Source organism: Crocuta crocuta, unplaced genomic scaffold (assembly GCF_008692635.1).
Source record: "Crocuta crocuta isolate KB4526 unplaced genomic scaffold, BGI_CrCroc_1.0 scaffold175, whole genome shotgun sequence".
Lineage (NCBI taxonomy): Eukaryota > Metazoa > Chordata > Mammalia > Carnivora > Hyaenidae > Crocuta > Crocuta crocuta.
In genome coordinates, this window is record NW_027530988.1 from 380,877 (window position 1) to 403,030 (window position 22,154).

Below are 22,154 nucleotides of genomic sequence, written 5' to 3' on the forward strand. Positions count from 1 at the left end.
GGGGGGTCGAAACTTTCTCGGGCTTTCTGAGAGCAAGCGTGTAGGCGCAGTGAGCTTATTTTCCAAGTTGGTTATCAAGGATCCCTGACTCAATCTTCTTAAGTCCGCCAGAACTGAGACACCTACTCCTCCCGCAAGCATTGCCTCCTTGCTGAGACACATCTTCGGACAGTCTCGCTCAGACCCTCTCCTTCCTTCTCGCTTCCTGGTCGAGAAGACCTGGAGGAACGGGGAGACGCTGCGTCCAGAGAGCAGAAAAGGGGCTTGGGAGCGGGGAGGCTCCAGCAAACAGGCCAACGGGAACCTGAGAACCAAGGGGCTGGCGCAAAAGTCTCCGGTATGTGCCGGCGACAGTGCAGACTCTAGGGTCTGAGCCCCGTGCTCTTGCCAAAGGAATTTCCTCTGGACGTTTCTCTCCAGGTCTTGCTGCAAAGCCTCTGTGCATTTCCATTTATGAGTGGGAAAAATGTAAAACAAAAAAGCACTCCCTGTCCTTTCCGAACCTTTGTATCAATCCTTATATCAATCCGCGTGTGACAGCTACTTCTGTGGACACACCTGCCACTGTGAAGTCTTAAAATTTGCTTCTTGCCGTCCCCTAGCCTCCTGGTGAACTTCATCTTTGAAGACTTATCAAAACGTTGCAGATTGGCAAGATTTTCCAGAGCGCTACCCAGGCGCTCTCGGCACTTCAACGGTCTGACCCGCAAGCTTACCCTCCTGTACTCACCCCCAGACCCCATCCAATGTTCCCTATGTAGACTTTGGAGTGATTATTCGTCGTCTTCTGACCTCCGTTCCGAAGCTGACAAAAGCAACAGCTGGCAGCGGTGGGATTCGAACCCACGCCCCCGAAGAGACTGGAGCCTTAATCCAGCGCCTTAGACCGCTCGGCCACGCTACCACTTGCTCTTCAAGGCTCTGCCTGGTTTCTTTCTGATAGTAACTACCTTCCTTTCCATCTCCGTTCTATTACATAGTTTTGCGTTCTGAGGTCCCAAATCTTAAAAACAAGTGAAGGAATGGTTGGAGGAAGTGTAGGGCTCACGCGAAAGCTTACTTTCCCCATAGACTCTGGATTGTGCGTCTTCCACCCACGGCTTGAAGGGGAATGTTTTACTGAATGAATGAAGAATACATGAATAATGAGTGAATGAAATTTGTAACACAGGAGAAGGCGGTGGGCCTTTTGCAGGTGTCGACTATGTGTTATTCTTGTTGGCTTCCTCTCAGTCTTGTTCAAATATTTTAGGAAATACACGAAATGTTGAAGCTAATTAAAGCCACAAAATCCTAGCTTGGAGGGAACGTGACTAATCAAATGGAGATCTAGGGCATTTGCAAATGCCTGAACACGTACTTAGAGCTAGAATCTAACCAACAACCTAAAGATGCCAGTGGAAACCGACAGTCCTTTCTCTTACCAGGTAAGATATCAAAGAGTTCAGGCATGTGTCTCTGCTGAATTATTTCTTCAGAGAAAGAGAAGCCCCTTAAATGGTTTTGCACTACACTCCTAAAACAGCTGGAGATGTCTTCTTTCTGCTCTCATAGGGCAGAAATTGAGAGCTTTAGGACCTTAAGGGTCTCCCAGGTCACCACGTTGCATCTAAGCGTGGCAAAATCGACCCTCTGAGACTGCTCCTGTTGCTCCAGAATTTGTGCAATTTTCAGGTGAGCAGAGATAGCAGCGCTCAAGTTCCCTGCTGACAAACTCTGCCGGTATTCAGACACCCGCAAAGCTATGCCCGAGCCCCAGGAAGAAACGTCATCTCCAGGCTTTCCTCTGAGCCCAGGGACACAATGTGCTCATTTTTCCGAGAAAACTGTTTCAGTGAGAAGTAGTAGAAGACATCCTGCAGCTGCAACAGAGGCCAGACTGGGGCTGCCAGTCCCTGCAGCTCCCCTCTCCCATCAGGCAGTTTTTATATTGCAGAATATTCTGTCCCTGTTTACAAGCTGTCTTCATTTAATAGCTGCTGCCAGTTTTCAAAAGAGCATTTGGGGTCTGTCCAGATTTTGCTCTGGCACATCACAGCCAAAGTAATTATGATGTCCCTCGAGCAGTAGTTCTCAGCTCTGTTCATTAGAATCACGCGTGGGACTTTTAAAAATTCTGACAGGGAGACTGGGCTCTAGACCAATTACCTCATACTCTCTATGAGTGGTATCCTGGACACTTGGTTCAAGAAGTTGCCAGGTTCAATGCCTGGGTGGCAGTCGCAATGCTGCTTGACTACCATTGCCAGACCACAAACCACCGCATATGAATTGGAAAGGACCATGTGCTGGAACAGAGAAGTTGCTCACAGATTACAATGTGGAGCCATGTATCGGAAGGGGTCTTCCCTAGTCCTTCCATGTTCCTCTATTTGTCTTTCAGCCTCGTTCTTTTATGTATCTCAAGATGACCCAAGGCTTCTCACGTGCTTATCTCTTCCTACACCCCTGGGGTGAACTCTGGACTGAATGCCTTAGATCTAGGACCAGATACACCCTGGAAATGACAGGTAAGAATGGGCTTTCCAGTTCAAGATTGCATAGATCTTAAATCATTCATTTAATCCTCAGAAGCTGACTTTATCAATATATTCTAAAGTATTGGCTTTTCCATGACCTTTTACACAGTTTATAGAAGAGATGGGACAGAGAAGCCCCTTCCAGAGCCACTGTGCTCTTCCCAAAGTTCAGCCCAGGAACCTGGGAGACTATTGGAGGTGGGGAATCTTGGGGGAGTGTCTGACACCACTCCCAGAGTGATCTGCATGACACTTTAGAGATTTTCCACGTTAGGAGAGACTAGGGGTCGTGATGGATATAGTGCAGGATACATCGTACACCAGGGGGACAATGTACTTCAGGCTTCCTTCAGGTTCAAATGCACAGGTTGCACTTTAGAAGATTTGGTTCCTGTCTGGTTGTGGGTTGAGGGGGAAGTGGGGGGCTTTGTCTTAGAGTGTGATGGCCTGGGGAGGGTGGGTTGGAATTACCTGAGCCAAGGACAAATATCTGTTACTTCTTCTTTCTGTCAGTTTTGTTGGTTGTGAATCAACAAAATGAAGATCTCTCTTAGAAGAATATGGTTAGAAGCTGGAACTCAAGAGTAAGTGCACCAGGCAGGGGCTAAAATGTGAAATACAGTTCCTCCTGTTTGAACAACATTAGCTAGTTGAATCCACGATATATAAAATAACAATACATCTGGAGCAAGTGGGATTTATCCCAAAAAAGCAAGATTGGTTTGATATTCAAAATCAACCAATGTGATTTATTATTTCAAAAGACTAAAAAGAAAAATCATATGATCTCACCAAAAAAATGCAGACAAAGCATTTGAAAAAGTCCACATTCATTCCTGACACAGACTTGCAGCAAATTAGGAAAAGAAGGAAACTTCCTCAACCTGATAAAGGGAAGCTATGAAAAACTTCCAGCTAATATCATGCTTAATGATGAAACACTGAATGTTTTCCCTGTAAGTTTGGGAGCAAACATGGACATTTACTTTCATCACTTTTGTTCAACACTGTGCAGTGGATTCTTGCCCAATCAATAATGGAGGGGAGGGTGGGATGAAATGGAAGGCATCTAGGTTTAAGCAAACAAGTAAAGCTATCTTTTATTCCAAGAAAACATGAAAGTCTATGTAAAAATCCTACAGAATCTACAGAAAGCTGTAACTAATAAGTGAATCCGGCAAAGTTGTTAAATACAAAGTAAATATTAAAATTAATTGCATATATTACTGTTTATATACTGTATCTACATATCTATAATTGTACCTAGCAATGAACTATCAGAAACTGAAAATTTTTAAAGCAATCCAATTTACATTAAATATGAGATATTTAGGGACAAAATATGTCCAAGATTTGTACACCAGAAAAAAAAAATACTGAGATAGAGAAAAGAAAACTTAAATACAAGGATCCTTGAATCATTTCATGTTTGTGGATGAGAAGACTCAATATCATTAAGATATCAATTATCCCTATGTTGATTTATAGATTCAGTGAAATCCTAATCAAAATAACAAGGCTTTTCAATTTATTTTTAAGACATTTCTTTTAGTTTAAAATTTATTTTTAGTAGTCTCCCCCAAATGAGGCTCAAACTCATAACTCATGATATCAAGAGTCTCATGTGCTTCCAACTGAGCCAGCCATGTGACCTTGGTTTTTCTTTTCTATTTTTTTCTTTGTTTTAGAAATTTACTAGCTGATTCCAAAATTCCTATGGAAATTCAAAGACATAGCATGCCCAAAACAACTTTAAAAAGAAGAACAAAGCTGGAGCAAACCCACTTTGCCTGACATCAAGACGCGTAAAAGCTGCTCTAGTCAAGACTATAGTATTGGTATTAAAATATAAAAAATAGATCTATGAAACAGGAGTACAGGGGTAGAACCACACACATATTATCAATTGATTGTTGACAAAGTTTCAAAGACAATTCAATAGCAAAAGGTAGTCTTTTTAAATTTACTTTTTTTAAATTAAGTGTTTAATTTTAATTCTAGCATAACTAGTGTTATATTAGTTTCAGGTGTATGAGATAGTGATACAATAATTCTATACACATTACTCAGTGTTCATCATGATAAATGTATTCTTTAGAAAGGTAGTTTTTTAAACAAATAATGTTAAAAAAATAATTTTGATCCTTACTTAACACCACATAAAAAATTAACTCAAAGTGAATCTTAAACCAGAACTACAAAATATTTAGAATGAAATCTTTGTTAAGTTGTATCGGGGAAAGATCTTTTAGATACAACACCAAAAGCATGATCCGTAAAAGAAAAATATGATTAATTGTACTTCATCAAAATTAGGAAACTTTGCCCTTCAAAGGCACCATTGAGAAACTGAGAAAACATGCCACAAATTGGGACATAATAGTTGTATCATTAGTCTTTAAGAACGATTTTGTCTCCTATGGGACACTGACAATGTCTGGAGACACTTCCAGTTGTCATAACTGTGACAGTATTACTGGTATCTAGTGAATAAAGGCCAGGGATACTGCTAAACATCCTACAATATACATGAGCCCTGACCCCCACCCTGAAGACATTATTCAGTCCAAAAATGTCACTATTGTTGAGGTTGCCTAGAATAATAAGCCACATGGACAAACTTAACTCTTGCTTCCTTTAGGGCATGAGCCAGTCAGGTTCCCCCACTATCTACTAAAATGAGCAGGGAAATCCTTCTCAAAGCCTTGAGGAGGAGACAGTGCCTGGATTCAAATCTGAATGCGGTATGTATTCGTATCTGTGTGTTATGTATCCAAATCATGCCTAATGCCTTAATGCACCCTCCAGGTGCCAAAGGCTGTACACATACACTGAGCAGGAAAGGCATTGCCCTCAAAGACCAGAAAGTGAGAATGTTCCTTAAAGAGCTTAAATTCTTACTTCAGACCCATTGTAGGACCCTCTTGGGGGCTAGGTAAGAGTCAGGGTGGTCTTCCTGGCCTGGCTCAAGCCTGGTTGTTGAATCACTTACCTGAGCTGGTGAACACTTCCTTCCCTTGATGATTAGCTTCCTGCTTAACATATCTCCTTTGCTGTCCTGATGGTGAACCTGGAGGGAGAAACAGAGTGTGGGTTGGGAAGGGGGTGCCCTAGTAGCCGGGAGACCAGAGGCCCCTGGAAAGAGAAATAAAACAGAACATCCTCCAGGTAACCCATTAGGGATCCGAGAGGCAGCACTGGGGATCACACGGACACTTTGGGTGCTGCGTGCAATTGTCTGAAATTTTTACTTCGGCTCTGAGTGGAATTGCTGAATTTTTTTGAGTTAACACTTGGGAGCAAACGCTCACTTCACTCCCTACTCCCCTCTGTGCCCCACCTTACCTGTTTACCACACTTTCAAGGTTCTGTCAAGATTCCAAGACTACCTCTCCTACCCTAAGTGCCCAGGTTAAATGCCATCCCTTGGCAAGCAAGGCTTTATCCTCTCCCTTCCGAACAGCAAGGAGACTGAGGATACGGAGGAGTGTGTCCTTTAGACATCCTCTTGTGTGCTCCCTGCCAGTAAAACCGAGTCGTTCATTCACTAGTCCCGCCCTATCAGTCCAGCCCTAAGTAGTCCGAAAATTAACATATTGGGTTTTGAGATTTGGTCAAATCTCGCAGGAGATCTACAGTTTTAGTTGGAGTGAAGGCGAAGGCCGTGAATACTTAACAATTTGAAACAAAACCCTGGCAGCGGTGGGATTCGAACCCACGCCCCCGAAGAGACTGGAGCCTAAATCCAGCGCCTTAGACCGCTCGGCCACGCTACCAAACCTACAAAAATGTAGTGCTTACACTTCCTACTTATAACTTTCCGGTCTTTTTTTCAGTATTGTCCTCTGAATCACCAAACTGAGACCAAGATTGTAGATTATCACCAAAGGACCCTAAGGAAAAGACTCTTCCTTCGCTCCTCCGATCCACTGGGATTCCAACCTGCATCCGCCCACCTCGGAACAGCTCTTCTTACTCCAGTAACTAAAGGGAGAGATCTTCAAACCAAACTATCCGCTCCGGAAGAGAAGCTCTTGGGATCTAGAACCTAAGAGCATTCCAAAGACAAGGGTCCGCCTGGCGCCTAGTAAGCTCTCAGAAAGTATCTATTGAACGGATGAATGAACTCCTTTAGACTCCAGATAGCTTCGGGGTGGGGCTGATAGGGTAAAGAAGAGCAAAGCTGCAGCTTTCGCTGAATTTTGAGTTTCATACTTTTCGGTTCTGAAGCCAAGAGAGAAGTCTTCGGGTCTCGAGGAAGCGTAGGACGTAAGTTAAAACCACCGAGAAAAAAAGCTTGCCTCCTTGTTCCCTTTTGCTCCTTGAGACCCAACCGCAAACAGGCCGTGCCAATCTACGCCCGCTCCCTGGTCTGGACGGAGCAGAGTCTCCAGAGTCTTCCTCCCCCAGTCTTGCTTGCCCGGGGGAAGGCTGTGTCAGAGTGGATCGGTTCCTGCTGCTGGGAAGCCTTCTTGAGAACTAACTCTTTCGTCTCCCAGAGAGGTCCCCTTTCCCCTGAGCAGTTGTAGCCACGTGGCGACTATTATTACCAGCGACTGGGGACAGAGATAGCCAGAGACGCCCTTCCCTGGGGATAGAGCCCGGATTCTGAGCCCACACTAGTGCGCCTAGCACCCAGGATTCCCAAGAACTCAGCATGCTCCCGCTCCTCATCCTCCCGGGAAGCCCAAGCCTGCAGGCCTCGGGTGAGGAAGCTGTGAGCAGGTTCCAGAATAGGGAAGAAAAAAATATTCACACCTAGCCTCCCCTTGACACAGGGAAGAGTAGCCACACCTCAGTTCTCCAAACGTCCCTGTTTCTGTTTTAGGGCCTACCAAACTTTGGTTTTCCATGCTCCTTTGGATTACATCCAAGTGGAAATTACAGAATGCCAACACTGATGTGTCTGTTTGCTAGTGTGTGGCAGTAGCAGAGAAATAAATTCACAGTTACTACCTAGTCTTCAGAGAAAAACAGGTGCCTGTCTCACAGCAAAAGGCTGGGGGATGCGGTTGGATGATGTTTCTGCTAATTTCCTGCCTTCTGAAGGTGGAAATTGTGGCTCCCTGGTGACATCCAATCATATTTGGATAAAATTATTTATTTGATAAAATTAAGGATATTTGGGGACAAATTTACACAAAGAGCTTTAAACAGGGAGGTTGTGTATGTTTATGCTTTATGCTTCTCTCTCTCTTGCATATATACAGCCTATGTCAGGGAAGAAGCAGCCAGATCTGGCTTACTTTCCTGAAAACAGACAATAGTCATTGTCTCTTAATCAATTATGCTTCCCAAAAGAAGGGAAAAAGAATCCCACGGTGATGTTGGAGGTTCTCAAGACACATAAAAGAGATTTTCCCCCCCAAGAGCCTCCTGTAAGATTCCATGGTCCTTGTTATGGGTGGAATTGTGTCCCCTGCCTTCCCCCCCAAAAAAGATCTACACAAGTCCTAATCCCCAGTTCCTCAAAATGTGACCAGATATAGAAGCAGAGGTAATTTAGTGTGGGTCCTTATAAAAAGGGGAAATTTGGTCATAGAGGCAGAGATCTCTTTCTGGAATCCCGTAAGCTTCAACATAAAAGGGAGAAGGAAAGGAGGGCAATGCTAACTCTGAGATGTTCTGTGGGGCTCTCAGAAAAAGAACTGCAATGCATTTTGAAGGTATAGGTATAGGTATAGGTATAGGTATAGGTATAGGTATAGGTATAGGTATAGGTATAGGCACATTGGAGCCACTTGTGTGGAGACAAATAACTGGGGAGAGAGGCAGCGTTTTAAGCATAGAGCAGTGGTTCTCAAACTTTAATGTGCACCCAAATCACCTGCAGGATTTGTTTAAAAGGCATTGCTGGACTCAACCCCTGCAATTTCTCATTTAGTAAACCTGAGAACTTGCATTTCTCATGGTTGTGAGGTAGTACTATTACTGAGCCAGGGAACATGCTTTGAGAATCACTGCCCTGGAGATCAGTTTTGTAATTTGGAATTCTGATAGAAGTAAGGAAATAGAATTGAGGAAGTCAAAGACATGAGACTTCTTGAGAGCAGTGTCCAGGGAAGATATGCATGCTTAATTGACAGCAGTGGGAATAAATGAGAAGTCTCATTTGTAAGTGAGGGAGAAAAGCCTGGCAAAATAGTCAAGCCTAATGTTTTTTTAAAAAAAATTTTAGACTTTATTCATTTTGAGAGAGAGAGCATGAGCAGAAGAGGGGCAGAGAGAGAAAATCTCAAGCAGGCTCCACACCACAAGTGCAGAGCCCCATGTGGGGGCCCAGACCAACAAACCATGATATCATGGTCTAAGCCAAACCAAGTGTCAGATGCATAACTGACTGAGCCATTGAGGCACCCCTACTTAAGCCTAAAGTTAAGGACAAGAAAAAGGGCCTCCCAATACTGGACAATGGTAGTGGCCATTTTACCACCTTTTAGGATTCCAGTAGAGCTTTGACCTAAGGATGCCCACTTCGAGAAACATTAGAGTCTCAAATGAATCACACAAAATGTAAAATGGTGCTATCTTCTGTGGTCTCTGGCCGTGTTTATTTGTCCTTCTGGGTATGACATAATGATAAGCAAGGGTGCAGGAGAAACTAGGAGAAATGCTTGCAGCTTTACCTTCTCCTGGACCATTTGGAAAGTTCCGTACATGTCCAAAGCAATCACCTGAGGCTCCCCAGGAAACTTGCTGCTGGAGATCTTTCTTATCTGTGAAAGAACTTCAGAGACTTGAAGCCTGGGAAGGCTGAGGTACCAGAACAATGCACCTGCAAGATATGAGCCCAAGAATAGGGAATGTCACCCACCACTGTGTGGTTCCTTTTTTGTTCAACTCTCAAAAGTAGAATACTTGGTGTCCCAGTTTCAGAGACTTGCCACAGACCTCTGTATGATGATGGGGGCAGAGACCCTGCAATTTTACCCAGTATTCAGAGAAAACAACCAAATTACAAATACAGTTTATATTTACAATCTATTTCACTTGACTTTCTAAGTCCAAGACTAAGTTTAAGTTTTTATCATGTCCATTGTATTGGCTTAGACAAGGTGGAGTCCACACCCTTGACAGTAGTGTGTGATACCTGAACTCTCCTTTGATCCTTAATCAGAGACCGAAGGGTGTCTACCAGGACGTGCATCCTACTCTCTTCTACTCTATCAACTGAGCTACCCAAAGATGCATAATAAAATCTATGCAAAATTTCTGTAGGCATCTATTCAGTCACCTCTCACAACCAGATATTTATTGGTTACTGTGTTGATTAACCTATGCCCTTACTGATTTTTTGTCTACTTGTTTAACTCTTACTGAGGATTGTTAAAATACCCAATGATGACTGTGTATTTTTCTATTTCTCCTCTTAGTTCTGTCAACTTTTGTTTCTTGTATATCTTATTCTTACAATGCTTCTTATACTTTGCTTCTTATATTTGCTTCTTATATTTTGCTTTTTATTTTTATGTTTTATAGCAAGCTGTGTTATTTGATACGTGGAAATTCAAAAATATTATGAGGTTTTTAAATAGAGTTTTTAGGGCAGTGTTAGGTTCACAGCAAAACTGGTTAGAAAGTACAAAGAGCTGGGACGCTTGGGTGGCTCGGTCGGTTAGGTGTCTGACTTCAGCTCAGATCATGATCTTGTGGTCTGGTCCATGGTTTAGAGCCCATGTGGGGCTCTGTGCTGACAGCTCAGAGCCTCAAGCCTGCTTCTGATTCTGTGTCTCCCTCTCTCTCACTGCCTCCTCTGCTCACACTCTGTCTCTCTCTCTCAAAAATAAGTAAGCATTTAAAAATTTTAAGAAAGTACAATGAATTCCCATATACCTTTTGCCCCCACATATGCACAACCTCCTCCATTATTAACATCCTACACCAGAGTGGTGTATCTGTACAATAGATGAACTAACACTGACACATCATCCTCATCCAGAACCATAGTTTACATTAGGGACCTTAGTGATTTCCTGTGAGTTTTAGGATTGTTTGTTTCTATCTCTATAAAGAATGCCATTGGGATTTTGATATGGATTGCCTTGAATCTATAGATCACTTTGGGTAGTCTGGATATTTTAACAATTTTGTATAGTTTGGATTTTTCCAATCCATGGACACAGGATATTTTCCTATTTATCTATGCCTTCTTTAGTTTCCTTCATTAATGTTTTATAAATTTCAGCGTATAAATCTTTCACACCTTTAGTAAAGTATATGCATATACTGTCTACAAATAACAATTTCCTATAAATTGAGAGTTGGTTCTCTTTTATCACCAAAATATTTCTATTTCCTCTTTCTTCATGGAAGTCTATCAGGTATTTGAGGAAGATGATAATGTCCCTCAAGTTTTCTCTTTCACATACCTAAGAACTTCATTTCCATTAAACATTCTTCCTCGAGTGAGGTAGCTAGCCACCCAGCCAGCCGCTCAGTCCCTCTGCATTCCTGGTGGTTCATATGGGCATAAGGCCTGAGAACAGTGCTTACAAAATGATCCTGATAGAAAGAAAGGTGGACAGCCATGAGCAGTGTCAGGAGGAAGAAATCAAAGGCAAGATGACAGTAGTGGAAGGTCTGAACAGAGGTATCAAGAGAAAGCGTTTTATGGAGAACAGAGTAATCTGCAAGTGACATTTAAAGGGGTTGTGGAAAGCAGAATAAGTCAGCAGGAATTCCTGGGCACCAGGCAAATGTTTGTAGGGTAGGACTTGACTTTTCAATTCTTTTTTTTTTAATATTTTTATTTATTTCTAAGCGAGAGAGAGAGAGACAGCATGAGCAGGGGAGGATCAGAGAGAGAGAGAGATACAGACTCTGAAATAGGCTCCAGGCTCTGAGCTGGCAGTCAGGACAGAGCCCGACACGGGGCTCGAACCCACGAACCACGAGATCATGACCTAAGCAAAAGACGGGTGCTTACCCGACTAAGCCACCCAGGCGCCTGTGAGTTTTCAATTCTTAAAAGATTTCCTTTAGCTAGCACAGAGCCTGCTTGGAATTGTTTCCCCACCTCTCTCTCTCTCTCTCTCTCTCAAAATAAATAAATACATAAATGAACTTAAATACAAAAGCAAGCCATCAACTTTTGGAGAAAGTCATCTGCAACGCTTCCCCAGCCTGTCACACAAATCAGTGGCTCAAGGATAGCTATACAATAAGCACTACTGTCCTCCCCTCTTCTGGCCTAGCTATCTGAGGATATATGCCGCAATTTCTTCATTTTGTTTTTAGGATACTGCAAAGTTTGAATCTCTCAATAGACGGGACAGAGCAGTCCTACAAGGTTGTTGGGTCCAAAATGAGAGTGGGGGCTCTAATGAAATGCAGAAATGAAGTCTTGGGAAGTCACTATTGTTTTTAATTTAAGCGTCATAAGGTTGGATCTTACAGGTATGAACCCTGGCCCTCTGGTGCCCAAAGTGAGAATCACATGTGATGAGAATCACATCATGAGTCAAACGGCTGAACACGCATATCCTTTAAAGGACCTGCATTTCCATGGCCACTCATCTCTGGCAGTTTCTGGGGAGTCTTGTGATGTTCTCTACTGCGTTTTGATTTACACTATTCCCCTTAATATCCAGTCTTAGTTTCTTCACACTGTTAGAAACATGAAATCTCTTCCTCAAATCCTGCAATTAAGCTCAACCTATTTGGGATTGAAGGCCATTCCCTCCAGGTCTTAGGAAAGCAGAGTCTTGTAGAAGCTGGGTCCAAGAAACATCCTCTTTGCCTCCCCTTAACCTATCTTACTTGCCAAGACCTGAGAGTACCCAGATGCAGCTCAGACCACACCCAGCATTGCTCAGGTCTGAAGAAAAGCAGGAAGGTGGCTGGCGCTGGTCATCCACTTAGCAGGACAGAATGAGTCTTCTCCCAGTGGAAAGCATATTTCCTTGGTAGCCTGAAACCATGCACTGACTTGAGAGAGGAGGTCAGACATTTTCCAGGGGAGCCTGCCCAGCAGGGCTGACGCCACATCAAACTGATTCTACTTAGTGTTTGGTTGAGGACATTACCTTAGAGATTCTCACTCTCAATAGTATTTATGTTTAGGTAACTTCTTCCCTTTTCCCTGAGGATACTCTGTGTGCTGATATCTGGCACACCATTTAGTGACCACATACATATAAGAATTGGCACCTGAATTCAGACTGGTTTCCTGGAATTTATGCTTAAACTGTATGAGAACTGGAATGCCTTGGAGATTTTTAGTGTTTGTTTTACCAAGAATTCCATGAAGAGGAAAGTAAAAGATTCCATGGTGTTCCAGATTTCGGTGGGTTATAATTCCCTTTTTTCTCTGCACATATATGTGCATTTGTTTGTTAGCCATTTCAAATACTTATTAATGCACTGAGATGTGCTGGTCTCTTGGCTAGGTAGTTGGAGATGCAGAAGTATGAACCATATAATCTTCCCTCAAGGAGCTGAGGTATAAGCTAAGGACATTATATTAACGTATATGATTTTTTTATACTTACTTATTTTGAGAGAGAGAGAGTGTGTGCACGTTTGTGGAGAGGGGCAGAGAGAGAGAGAGAATCCCAGGCAAGCTCCTTGCTGTCAGTGCAAAGCCCAATACAGTTTCCATTCGACAAACCATGAGATCACAACCTGAACTGAAATCTGGAAACAGATGCTCAATGAACTGAGCCATTCAAGAGCCCCATTAATGCATATGATTCTTAAAATAAACTTCATAGTCTATAGCTAAGTGCACTAGAATCTCCTTCCCTTTTCTTTGCTTTCTCATTTGTTCTTTATTTGTATCTTTCTTAGCATTTTAAAAAAGATAGCATTTTTAAAAAGTAGAGATTACACCAAGAGATTTAATAAAAATTTTTATTTTATTTTAATGTTTTTTTAAAAATTTATTTCTGAGAGAGAGAGAGGGGCAGAGTGAGCAGGGGAGAGTCAGAGAGAGAGGGAGACACAGAATCCGAAACAGGCTCCAGGCTCTGAGCTAGCTGTCAGCACAGAACCCAATGCAGGGCTCAAACCCATGAGCTGTGAGGTCATGACCTGAGCTGAAGTTGGACACTTAACTGACTGAGCCACCCAGGCGCCCCATAAAAAATTTTAAAAAGGGATAGGAAACCACAACTTAGGAGTAAGTCTGAAAGACTAAAAAATAATATTAAAATGTGTGTTATCTTTTGACAATCTTTCATATAAGATTAAGAAACATGGGAAGGAGACCAGAACAATTTGATAACTTCATAAACAACTGAACCTATGTTGAGTGGGTAATGTCATTCTGGATACTTAGTTCCTAGGTGCCATGGGTCACCTCCATTATATCTGTCCTAATCAGTCTTTTAAGAGTGGGTGTGAAATGGAAGGAACAGCAAGGATAAGAAAAAGTATCAAGGGTTTCAGAGGAGAGAAGAGATGAAATCTACTTGGTAAACAGCAAAGACTTTGTGAGTTAGAACAGTGAGATGGTCTTTCCAGGATAAGTGGTGTTTGACAGGTATGATGAAATGGGAACTCATTCTAGTTGAAGAAATAATAAGCAAATGATCATAATTGAAAAAGGTATGAGTTCTATTTGGGGAATTATAAGTGGATCAAGTAGACTCGAACAAAGATCTCTTGCCACTATACAGCTGTCATTTGATAAATGTTGATCTGAATATTAGAAGATAAAAGCAGTAAGGTAGAGAGGCACAGACTGAGAGCACTTTAGTGTATTTGAGAGTCTTTACGTTGAAAACAATTTTGGCTAAAATAAAAAAGGAGGCTTTCTGTAAGGACCCAGGAAAATCTCATAGATTCTAAGAGTGGGAGCATGCTGAGGCCTCTGGAATGGACCATAGCCAGGGACTCGGAAGGTGTATAGGGAGGCTCTCTCGTTATCACCTCCCCATGCTCTCCTTTGTGTTTTTTCTACAGTAATGCTTTCTCTGCTTCTCAATTCATGTGGTGGAATATGATTGATGTTACAGCTCCTACATCTCCAATGTCCTTCTTAGTAATTGTGGGCTAATTCATTTGAACCAAACTCTTTGAGGACAAATGATAACAGTATTGGATAAGATGTTACCAAATGTCCTTAAAAGTATCAAAATACTAAAGTGGTAGTAAGCAACAACTAGGCCAGAATCCAACAAAAGATGGAATCTGAGAGGTAGGGGAAGCATTGACTTTTGTAGCTCTGAAGACATTTGCTAATTACTGCAAAATTGGGCTAGAGTTTTGGCAGCCTCTTTGGGTGGGAGAAACAAGAGGGACAGATGTCAAGACCCAACACCTAGCAAAAAATAGAAAATCTAATGAGACACTCTCCCCAAATATTAAGTTTAATATTAGTACTAAAGAGCTATTTCCATAAGGTAAGGATGACAAGAAGTAAACCTATCAGTATCCTCCTACTTTCAATAATGGTTATGGAGCTCAGCAGAAATCAGCTGAGCTTAGCAAGGGAAACCAGAACAAATGAGCTTGCAATTTGTCCTGAGAAGCTGTGACTGCAGGTCTCCATTCTCCCTGATTTGCAGCTTGATAAGATCATCTTGGAGGCGCAGGAAATGTCTGGCCACTAACTTTTTTTTTTATAATGTTTTATTTATTTCTAGGAGAGAGAGAGAGAGAGAGACAGCGTAAGCAGGGGACGGTCAGAGAGAGAGAGGGAGTCACAGACTGAAACAGGCTCCAGGCTCTGAGCTGGCAGTCAGCACAGAGCCCAATGCGGGGCTCGAACCCATGAACCGCGAGATCATGACCTAAGCGAAAGTCGGACGCTTAACCAACTAAGCCACCCAGGCGCCCCTGGCCACTAGCTTTTTCTTAAGGGTCCTTTTGCATTGGTGGTGCTCCAGCTGCCTGGGAGAAAGCAAAGCCATTCTTTGCCCCCACAGGAAGTCTCCTTCATCTTAGCCCCCAAAATTCACTGCATATAATTTTGCAGAGACATTGAGCAGTGCTCATTCAAAGATGACCAACTACACAAGGAAACAATGTGACTTGAGTAAGAATTATGTAAAATAATAGATAGAATAATACTGGGATTATCCATTATAGATATTAAAATTAATATAATTACTATGTTTAAAGAAGACAGGCTGGTAAATATGTGTAAGGAATAGGAAATTACAAAATTTGGCTTGACCATTGGTGGGATTATAAACTAGTATAAGCTGCTATAGCAAACAAAACGGAGGACCATCAAAAAATCAAAAACAGAACTACCATATGATCCAACAATTCTGCTTCTGGGAATATATCTAAAGGAAAGAAAAATAACAACTTGCTGCCTTTCTTCTTCTCTCTTAAGTAGGCTTTGCACTCAGCATAGAGGGCAACATGGGGTTTGAACTCACAACTATGAAATCAAGACCTAAGCTGAGATCAAGAGTCAGACACTTAACTGACTGAGCCACCCAAGTGCCCCCAAAAGCTCTAGCATAAAAATGATTCTCGCAACTGCATGTTCATGGCAGTATTATCTACAACAACCAATTCATGAAGACTACCTAAGTGTTCAATGACAAACAAAGAAGTTGTTATATATAATACATAGCATCTAATAATAATATATAATAGAATAACATAATAATATATGAATATTATTTAGCCATAAAAATGAGGAAATATTGCCATTTGGAACAACATGGATGGACCTTGAGGGCATTATGCTAAGTGAAACAAGTCAAACAAAGGCAAATACTATATGATCTCACTTATATGTGGAACCTAAAACAAACAAACAAACAAAAAAGCCCCAAATCATAGAAAAAGGGATCAGATTTGTGGTTACCAGAGGTAGGAGCTGGGGAGAGGGCGATAGGAGAAAGGTGGTCAAAAGGTATAAACTACCAGTTACAAGATAAATAAGTACTTAAGTACACGTAATGGACACCTGGTGACTACAGTTAACCATGTTTTATGATATATATGGAAATTCTTCAAAGAATAAATCCTAAGAGTTCTTATCACAAGGAAAAACTTTTTCCTTTTTTTGCTTTCTCTTTTTATTGTATCTATATGAGATAACGGATGCTAACTAAGCTATAGCAGTGACCATTTCACGATATATGGAAGTCAAACCATAATGCTGTACACCTTAAACTTATACCGTAAGTTTAAACAAAAATAAAATAGAACTTATTAAATAAGAACCTTAAATAAAATACAACTTCTAGGATTGAAAATTAGAATTTATAAGTACAATTGATTCAGTGGGCAAATTTAACAGCTGATTAAACACAGCTGTAGAGAGCATTAGTCTATTATGAATTCAGAATTCAATCTGGAGAGACAAAAAATATGGAAGATAAGTCAAAAGAAATGAAGGACACGGTGTGAAGGTTTAACTCCAGTTTCATAAATGAACAAAGAAATATAGAGCAAAACAAACATTTGAAAAGTTGACAAAGAATTTTCCCAACCCAAAGAAAGATAACGGATCTACAGATTTAAGAAAGCCCTTTATCTCACAATTGAAAAAACATGGGATTCCCCTCTGGTATCAGTCACTCCTGTTTTATGCATCTAAATTGAAATCTTCCTTGGATTAATCTAACTGGTAGAACCTAGGTCACATGTCCACCAAGCTGGGAAAGCAAATTTTCTAAGACACACTTATATTATGTGAAATTACCAAATGTAAGGACAATGTTCAAAAATGTTGGACAGTCACTCATAGGACAAATGCCTGCAACAGAGCTATTCAGCTCATGTTCAGACCTCCACAGTTTTCCATTTAGCACTCCCTTCCTTCAAGATCACATGACTCTTAGAGGCTCTACTCAGTATAATTCATGTAAATTGATCTAATCAGGACCTATTAATCTATGGACGTCTAGACACGACTATTCTAGCTATTGTACAATTCCCATAAACTCTTCCAATCTTACTTCAAATCCAGTTTACCTAAATCTCAGCACTTCACCCCTCTGCCCTTTCCAGATACCCATCTCTCCTTTGGACTTCTCCCCTCCCCCCGCCCGGAAATATCATCTTGCTATTTCGAGGTATAATATCCGAGAGTTCTCCCTGTCTCTGGTCTGATTCTGTTTTCATATTTAACTGACTCTTTATTTATATTTAACTTCAGTCGAATATGTCTTCCCTCTCTCTCCCTCATTCCTTCCTTCCTTTCCATAACTGTCACCTTCTTGCAGCTTTATAGTTGAGCACCTACACCATGACCAATTTCTGATGTACCTTTGACTCTGGGTTCTCTTCCTTTCAATTCATTTTGCATATCCATGCCTGGTGAGTTTCCATTTTCAATTTTTTAAAGGGCGTAACTTCATTCCTGAAATCTCTCGGTCTCCTACTAACCTGTTTTACCTTCCGATGCTTCCGGGAGGGCAGACTCCAGCTCTCTTGGCTCCTTAAATGCCTCAGTTTTCCTGTCACACTTGGCTCATACATTTTCTTGTACCAAAGATCACTCCGCCCCCAGACTTGTGTCTTAATCTCCCTTCAAAGTGCAGCGCAAACCCCATCCCCTCCTGAAAGCCTGCCTCTCTGATGGCTCCCTGTGAATCTGCGAAGCTCAGCACAGTCCACCGCCCCCTCACACCTGGCACAGCTACTTTTCACTGTTTTCTTTCATAAAAAGTAAAGTTCTTTTATTCCACAAGACTATATGACAGGAACTTCACGTTCAAAACCCTATCTGACCCCTTGTTCCTAACGCACAGCCTAGCGCAGAAGTAGAGTTCAGTCCGGGTTGGTTGAATGGAGGAATGAATTAAATAACGAATTAACAAATGCTTGCTCTGGTACTGAGACTCGAATTGTAAGAAAGGTCCCCACATGTAAGGAACTTGAGGTAGGCGGCTGAAAGTCAGTGGCTATCCTCAGTCAAGGAGAAAATCAGTGGGAAGGCCCAGTTTCAGCTGAGAGACCAGTGGTAGGCAACTTCCTCTACGCCTGATTTCTCCTCTTAATTTTCAGTCTGCGGGCGGCGAGGTGGACTGTTTCACTGTGTTAGACTGTGTTGGGTTAAGCAGAGTATTCCAATCTTAGAATAGAGGTGGTTGCCGTCACTGGCCTTCACATTGTGTTATCTCTAGCAGAAGCCTGCAGACCGAATTCCAACAGTAAACAGATTGAAACGAAGTTCGGATTTATATCCACTTCCTACGCTTGACCCTCCAACAGAGCCAGCATAGAAACTTTCCTTTTCAAAGAAAAAAGCAAAGCAACGGATCGCGAGGCCCTATAGCTCAGGGGTTAGAGCACTGGTCTTGTAAACCAGGGGTCGCGAGTTCAAATCTCGCTGGGGCCTTCCTGTTCTTTCTTATTGTTTTAAATCTATCTCAATCCTGGACCTCTCTCTGTCCAGTAACTTTAACCCTTACCGAAATTCAGTGCTTTAGGTCTTCTCGCCGCAGGCCGAATAACCCTAAAAAACGTAGAGCAGAAACATCTCCTCATATGTGCTACTGCGCAAGTGCGGCTCTGCTACGTGGATTGTGGCGGAGGCCATTACAAGCTGTGGGAAGCGCTGCCGGCTCCGCGGGCGCCCAGGCTCTGCTGACCCGCCGCGAGAGCCCTCTCTGAGGGCGGCGAGAGGCGGAGCGGGGCTAATGGCGGTTGGGGAAAAGAATGGGATCTAGCTCTCTGCTCAGGCTTGGACCCCAGAACAAGCTCCGCTCCCTAAAGGGGAGGAGCCGTCCGGGTTAGGGGTTCTGGAGAGAGTAGGCAGCCTAGCAAGGTGTCCCTTTTCAATGGGTTTTCGAACACCTTCAGTATGCCAGCGCGAAAAGTAAAATGAGGCTTGGGTCACTAAGTTTGTTATCGACTCCAAGGAACTATGGCTTCCTCTTTTAAAAACCCTGAAATATCTTCTCCAGAAGTCCTTTCTCACAGAAACATCGGGCTTACCCGTACGTGCTATATTCCACATCCTCTCCCTCCCCGAGTCTGTGCGTGTGTAAACGCAAGAGAGCCGCAGCTCGCCCGTGCAGCCACGCCTGGACTGGGAGGCGAGCACAGGAAGGGAGGAAACTGGAAGGGGCGCAGGCTGAAGCCCCGAGGCCCGCCCTCTGCCTGGCTCGCGGCTGCGTGGTTAGAATCGCCTAGCCCACCGCCACAGCCAACGGCCCACGGGCGAGCAAATGCCCCCGCCCCGGGCGGCCACGTGACGCCAGGCACCTGGGGGTGCCTGTGAAGAGCCCACAGGTTGGCCTTGTTTTGGAAGCCCCTCGGTGAAAGAGGAGAACCTGTTTCCAGAAGGGTTGTCCCCAGAACTGCGGAAGCAGGACTTTTCTCACAGGCTGGTTTTGTGACTCTCAAGTGTCCGCTCGCTGGTGGAGGATCGTTTCCCAGGCGCCTGTTTATGGGTGTCCTGAATAGGTGACTCTAGAGAGGTGTTCCTCGCGTCCCCTTCGATAGCTCAGCTGGTAGAGCGGAGGACTGTAGTGCTGCTTCCTATGCGGTCATCCTTAGGTCGCTGGTTCGATTCCGGCTCGAAGGAGGAACTCCAGTTTTGGTGGCTCCTACTCACCCAGGGGTCCGTCGCTCTCTTGTTTCTTTGGGGGCCTTTGGGAGTTGCTTTCTCCAGACCTTATCCCTGTCCCAGAGAAAGAGTTTGAGCTTCACCAAGCAGGTGTGAACAAATGGATCCTGTTGGGCATAGATTCTAATGAGGAGGCGACTGTGCGCCAACTTTATCAGCCAATTGGATGGGGCTGGGTTACTTTTCTCTCAGTTGTATTCTTTTGGCTTCTATTTGATCCTAGATGGCTGCCTGAAGTCCATGGTTCAGAAACCGAAGACCACTGGTTGGTACACAGGTACATTGTCTCTAAACGCTGTGTGCACATATCTGGTCCCTGCAGCCTGAGAGGCTCCAATTTGCAAAGGAGATCCCCTAAACTGTGATCCTCGTCCCGAGTGTTCGTCCGCACTCTATATACACATCCATTCGGGGCGGGGTGCTTACAAGGCAGTTTTTATACTTTTACAAAAAAGATTTTGACCCAGAGCAGGAAACTGCAACAGGATTGGACGTGAGGAGGGCTGAGCCAGGAAGAGAGAATTCCAGACCCAGGAAAAAGGGAAACAAAGGTGGGGAGGTGGGAAAGTCTCCTTCCCGGGCCTGGACTATCTCGACAAGCGCGATTCCCGCACCTCCCAGGGACCCTGGTTCCCCGTATGTTGATGCCCACCATTTCCTGCCCCTAGGGTGGTAGGCTTGCGCCAGGTAGCAGCCCCGCGTCCGGCCTGGGGCTCAGAACTCTACAGCCTTGCAGGCGAGGATGCCTCGGTCCCCCGGGCCCCGCCAGGCTCCCTCCAACACGCGGCCCAGAATCTGAAAAGTCGCCTCTCCTCACCCTATCCGGCTTCTGGAGGGCTCCAGAACGTGGATCGGGGAGAATAAGCTGGAAGAGTACCCGTCTCAGGTTTCAAAAGGGTGAGACTTTGTGAAGATGGGAGAAAGGGCTGCAAGGCAAAAGGTAAGTGTCGTTACGTACAGCAGAACTCGAGAGTGGCCTGGTGGCCAACTGTGAATGGAAACGTAGTGTTCAGAGGAAACATGGGCGAGAACCTGCTGTCGTGGCTCGTTGGTCTAGGGGTATGATTCTCGCTTTGGGTGCGAGAGGTCCCGGGTTCAAATCCCGGACGAGCCCAAGCTTTTGCTTTTTCTCCTGCCTTCCAAACTACGCCAAAGTTTAGTTCTGTACAAACTCTCTCACTCTCCGAATGTCCTGCAAAAGAAAAGTGCACGGAACGAACACGTGCCAAATGGGGCTGGTGAACTGTGCGGGAAGAAACTGCCTGGTCTCCCGGACTCTTGGCCAGGGGACACCTCCGAGGGACCGCCGCGCTCCGGGCGGGGGGGGTGGGGGGCGGTGTGCTAAGGCCCGCTGCCCCTCGAGGCCGCTGCCGCTTTGGGGCTCGGGTCTCCAGGCCCTCTCCTTTCCCAGGCAGGGACTTGCCAGCGGCTCCTGCTCCAGAGGCATGTCCGGGACGGAAGGGCCCCTCCGAGAAACAGGGCGCGGTCCCAACTGCACAGAGACTCCACCGCCACCCTCCTCCCCGCCCCCTTTCCGCGGCATCCCCCGCCCGGCAGTGTAGCCGTGTACACAATCGCAAGCTGACCCCACCCAGGATCGAAAACAGGATTCAAAAGAACGTCTTTGCGTCTTCTTACCAGCTCCCTATCATCAAACAAGGGGGGGAAGAAGCCAGAGAGAAAAACTCTTTCCACCGCCCTGCGCGTTTCTGCAGCCTTGTTCCGAGGCCGAGGTGGGTTCACATTCCTCTCTTCCTCCTTGTCAGTAGTTTTACCAAGAGCGTTTTGGCCCGAGGAGCCCCTTCTTAGCAGAGTCAGTATGGGGCTCTTTGGGGAGGCTTTTGCGGAATCGGGTTGGAGCTGCTGAGGAATGGGAAGGAAGGTAAAAATACTGTTCTCATGAGTTGGCGAGTCTACATTCCCACCCTGAGGTTTACTTCCCGCAGCTGAGCAGAGATGGCAGCATGACAGCCTGTTGCCTAGAAAGTAGGCTCAGAGGGGGAGCACAGAATTGGCTGACAGCGGACAGCATGGAGGCCGGGGTCGGGGTTGGGGGTTGGGGTGCAGGAAGCCTGCACTTGCTCAAACCTAAGGATTCTTTACCTGGTATCCAGGTTGATCGCCAAACTGATGAAGCAGGCCTTATCTTT

At 44.1% G+C, this 22,154-nt stretch overlaps 3 protein-coding genes and 5 non-coding genes across 11 annotated transcripts in view; 5 read left to right on the forward strand and 3 right to left on the reverse strand.

Annotated features, from left to right (window-relative positions):
* RNASE12 (ribonuclease A family member 12 (inactive)) overlaps positions 1-20,361 on the reverse strand; it is a 99,455-nt gene extending 79,094 nt beyond the window's left edge. Inside the window, exons 1-2 of one of the 3 annotated variants that reach the window (XM_077770312.1) lie at positions 19,371-20,361; positions 5,512-5,589 (exon numbers count right to left, since the gene is read on the reverse strand). In XM_077770312.1, coding sequence (XP_077626438.1) covers positions 5,512-5,589; positions 19,371-19,392 — 100 coding nt within the window. In that variant the 5' untranslated portion in view covers positions 19,393-20,361. Of the gene's footprint in view, positions 1-5,511; positions 5,590-9,145; positions 9,240-18,844 lie in introns of those variants that run through there. The other 2 variants (XM_077770310.1, XM_077770314.1) reach the window with 2 other exon arrangements.
* TRNAL-AAG (transfer RNA leucine (anticodon AAG)) lies at positions 823-904 on the reverse strand. The gene has a single exon. It is a non-coding gene; the product is annotated as a tRNA-Leu (tRNA).
* On the reverse strand, positions 6,214-6,295 carry TRNAL-UAG (transfer RNA leucine (anticodon UAG)). The gene has a single exon. It is a non-coding gene; the product is annotated as a tRNA-Leu (tRNA).
* Positions 18,699-18,771, forward strand: TRNAT-UGU (transfer RNA threonine (anticodon UGU)). Its single transcript has one exon. It is a non-coding gene; the product is annotated as a tRNA-Thr (tRNA).
* Positions 19,871-19,962, forward strand: TRNAY-GUA (transfer RNA tyrosine (anticodon GUA)). The gene is given in 2 exon segments: positions 19,871-19,907; positions 19,927-19,962. It is a non-coding gene; the product is annotated as a tRNA-Tyr (tRNA).
* A 219-nt stretch (positions 20,362-20,580) lies between the features above and the next one.
* LOC144236693 (ribonuclease 4) overlaps positions 20,581-22,154 on the forward strand; it is a 19,221-nt gene continuing 17,647 nt past the window's right edge. Inside the window, exon 1 of one of the 2 annotated variants that reach the window (XM_077770322.1) lies at positions 20,581-20,944. The gene's annotated coding sequence lies outside the window, so the exon portion shown is untranslated. Of the gene's footprint in view, positions 20,945-21,653; positions 21,738-22,154 lie in introns of those variants that run through there. The other variant, XM_077770321.1, reaches the window with a different exon arrangement.
* Positions 21,047-21,118, forward strand: TRNAP-UGG (transfer RNA proline (anticodon UGG)). The gene has a single exon. It is a non-coding gene; the product is annotated as a tRNA-Pro (tRNA).
* Positions 21,654-22,154, forward strand: part of ANG (angiogenin) — an 11,713-nt gene continuing 11,212 nt past the window's right edge. The window contains exon 1 of the mRNA XM_077770320.1: positions 21,654-21,737. The gene's annotated coding sequence lies outside the window, so the exon portion shown is untranslated. The remainder of the gene's footprint in view (positions 21,738-22,154) is intronic.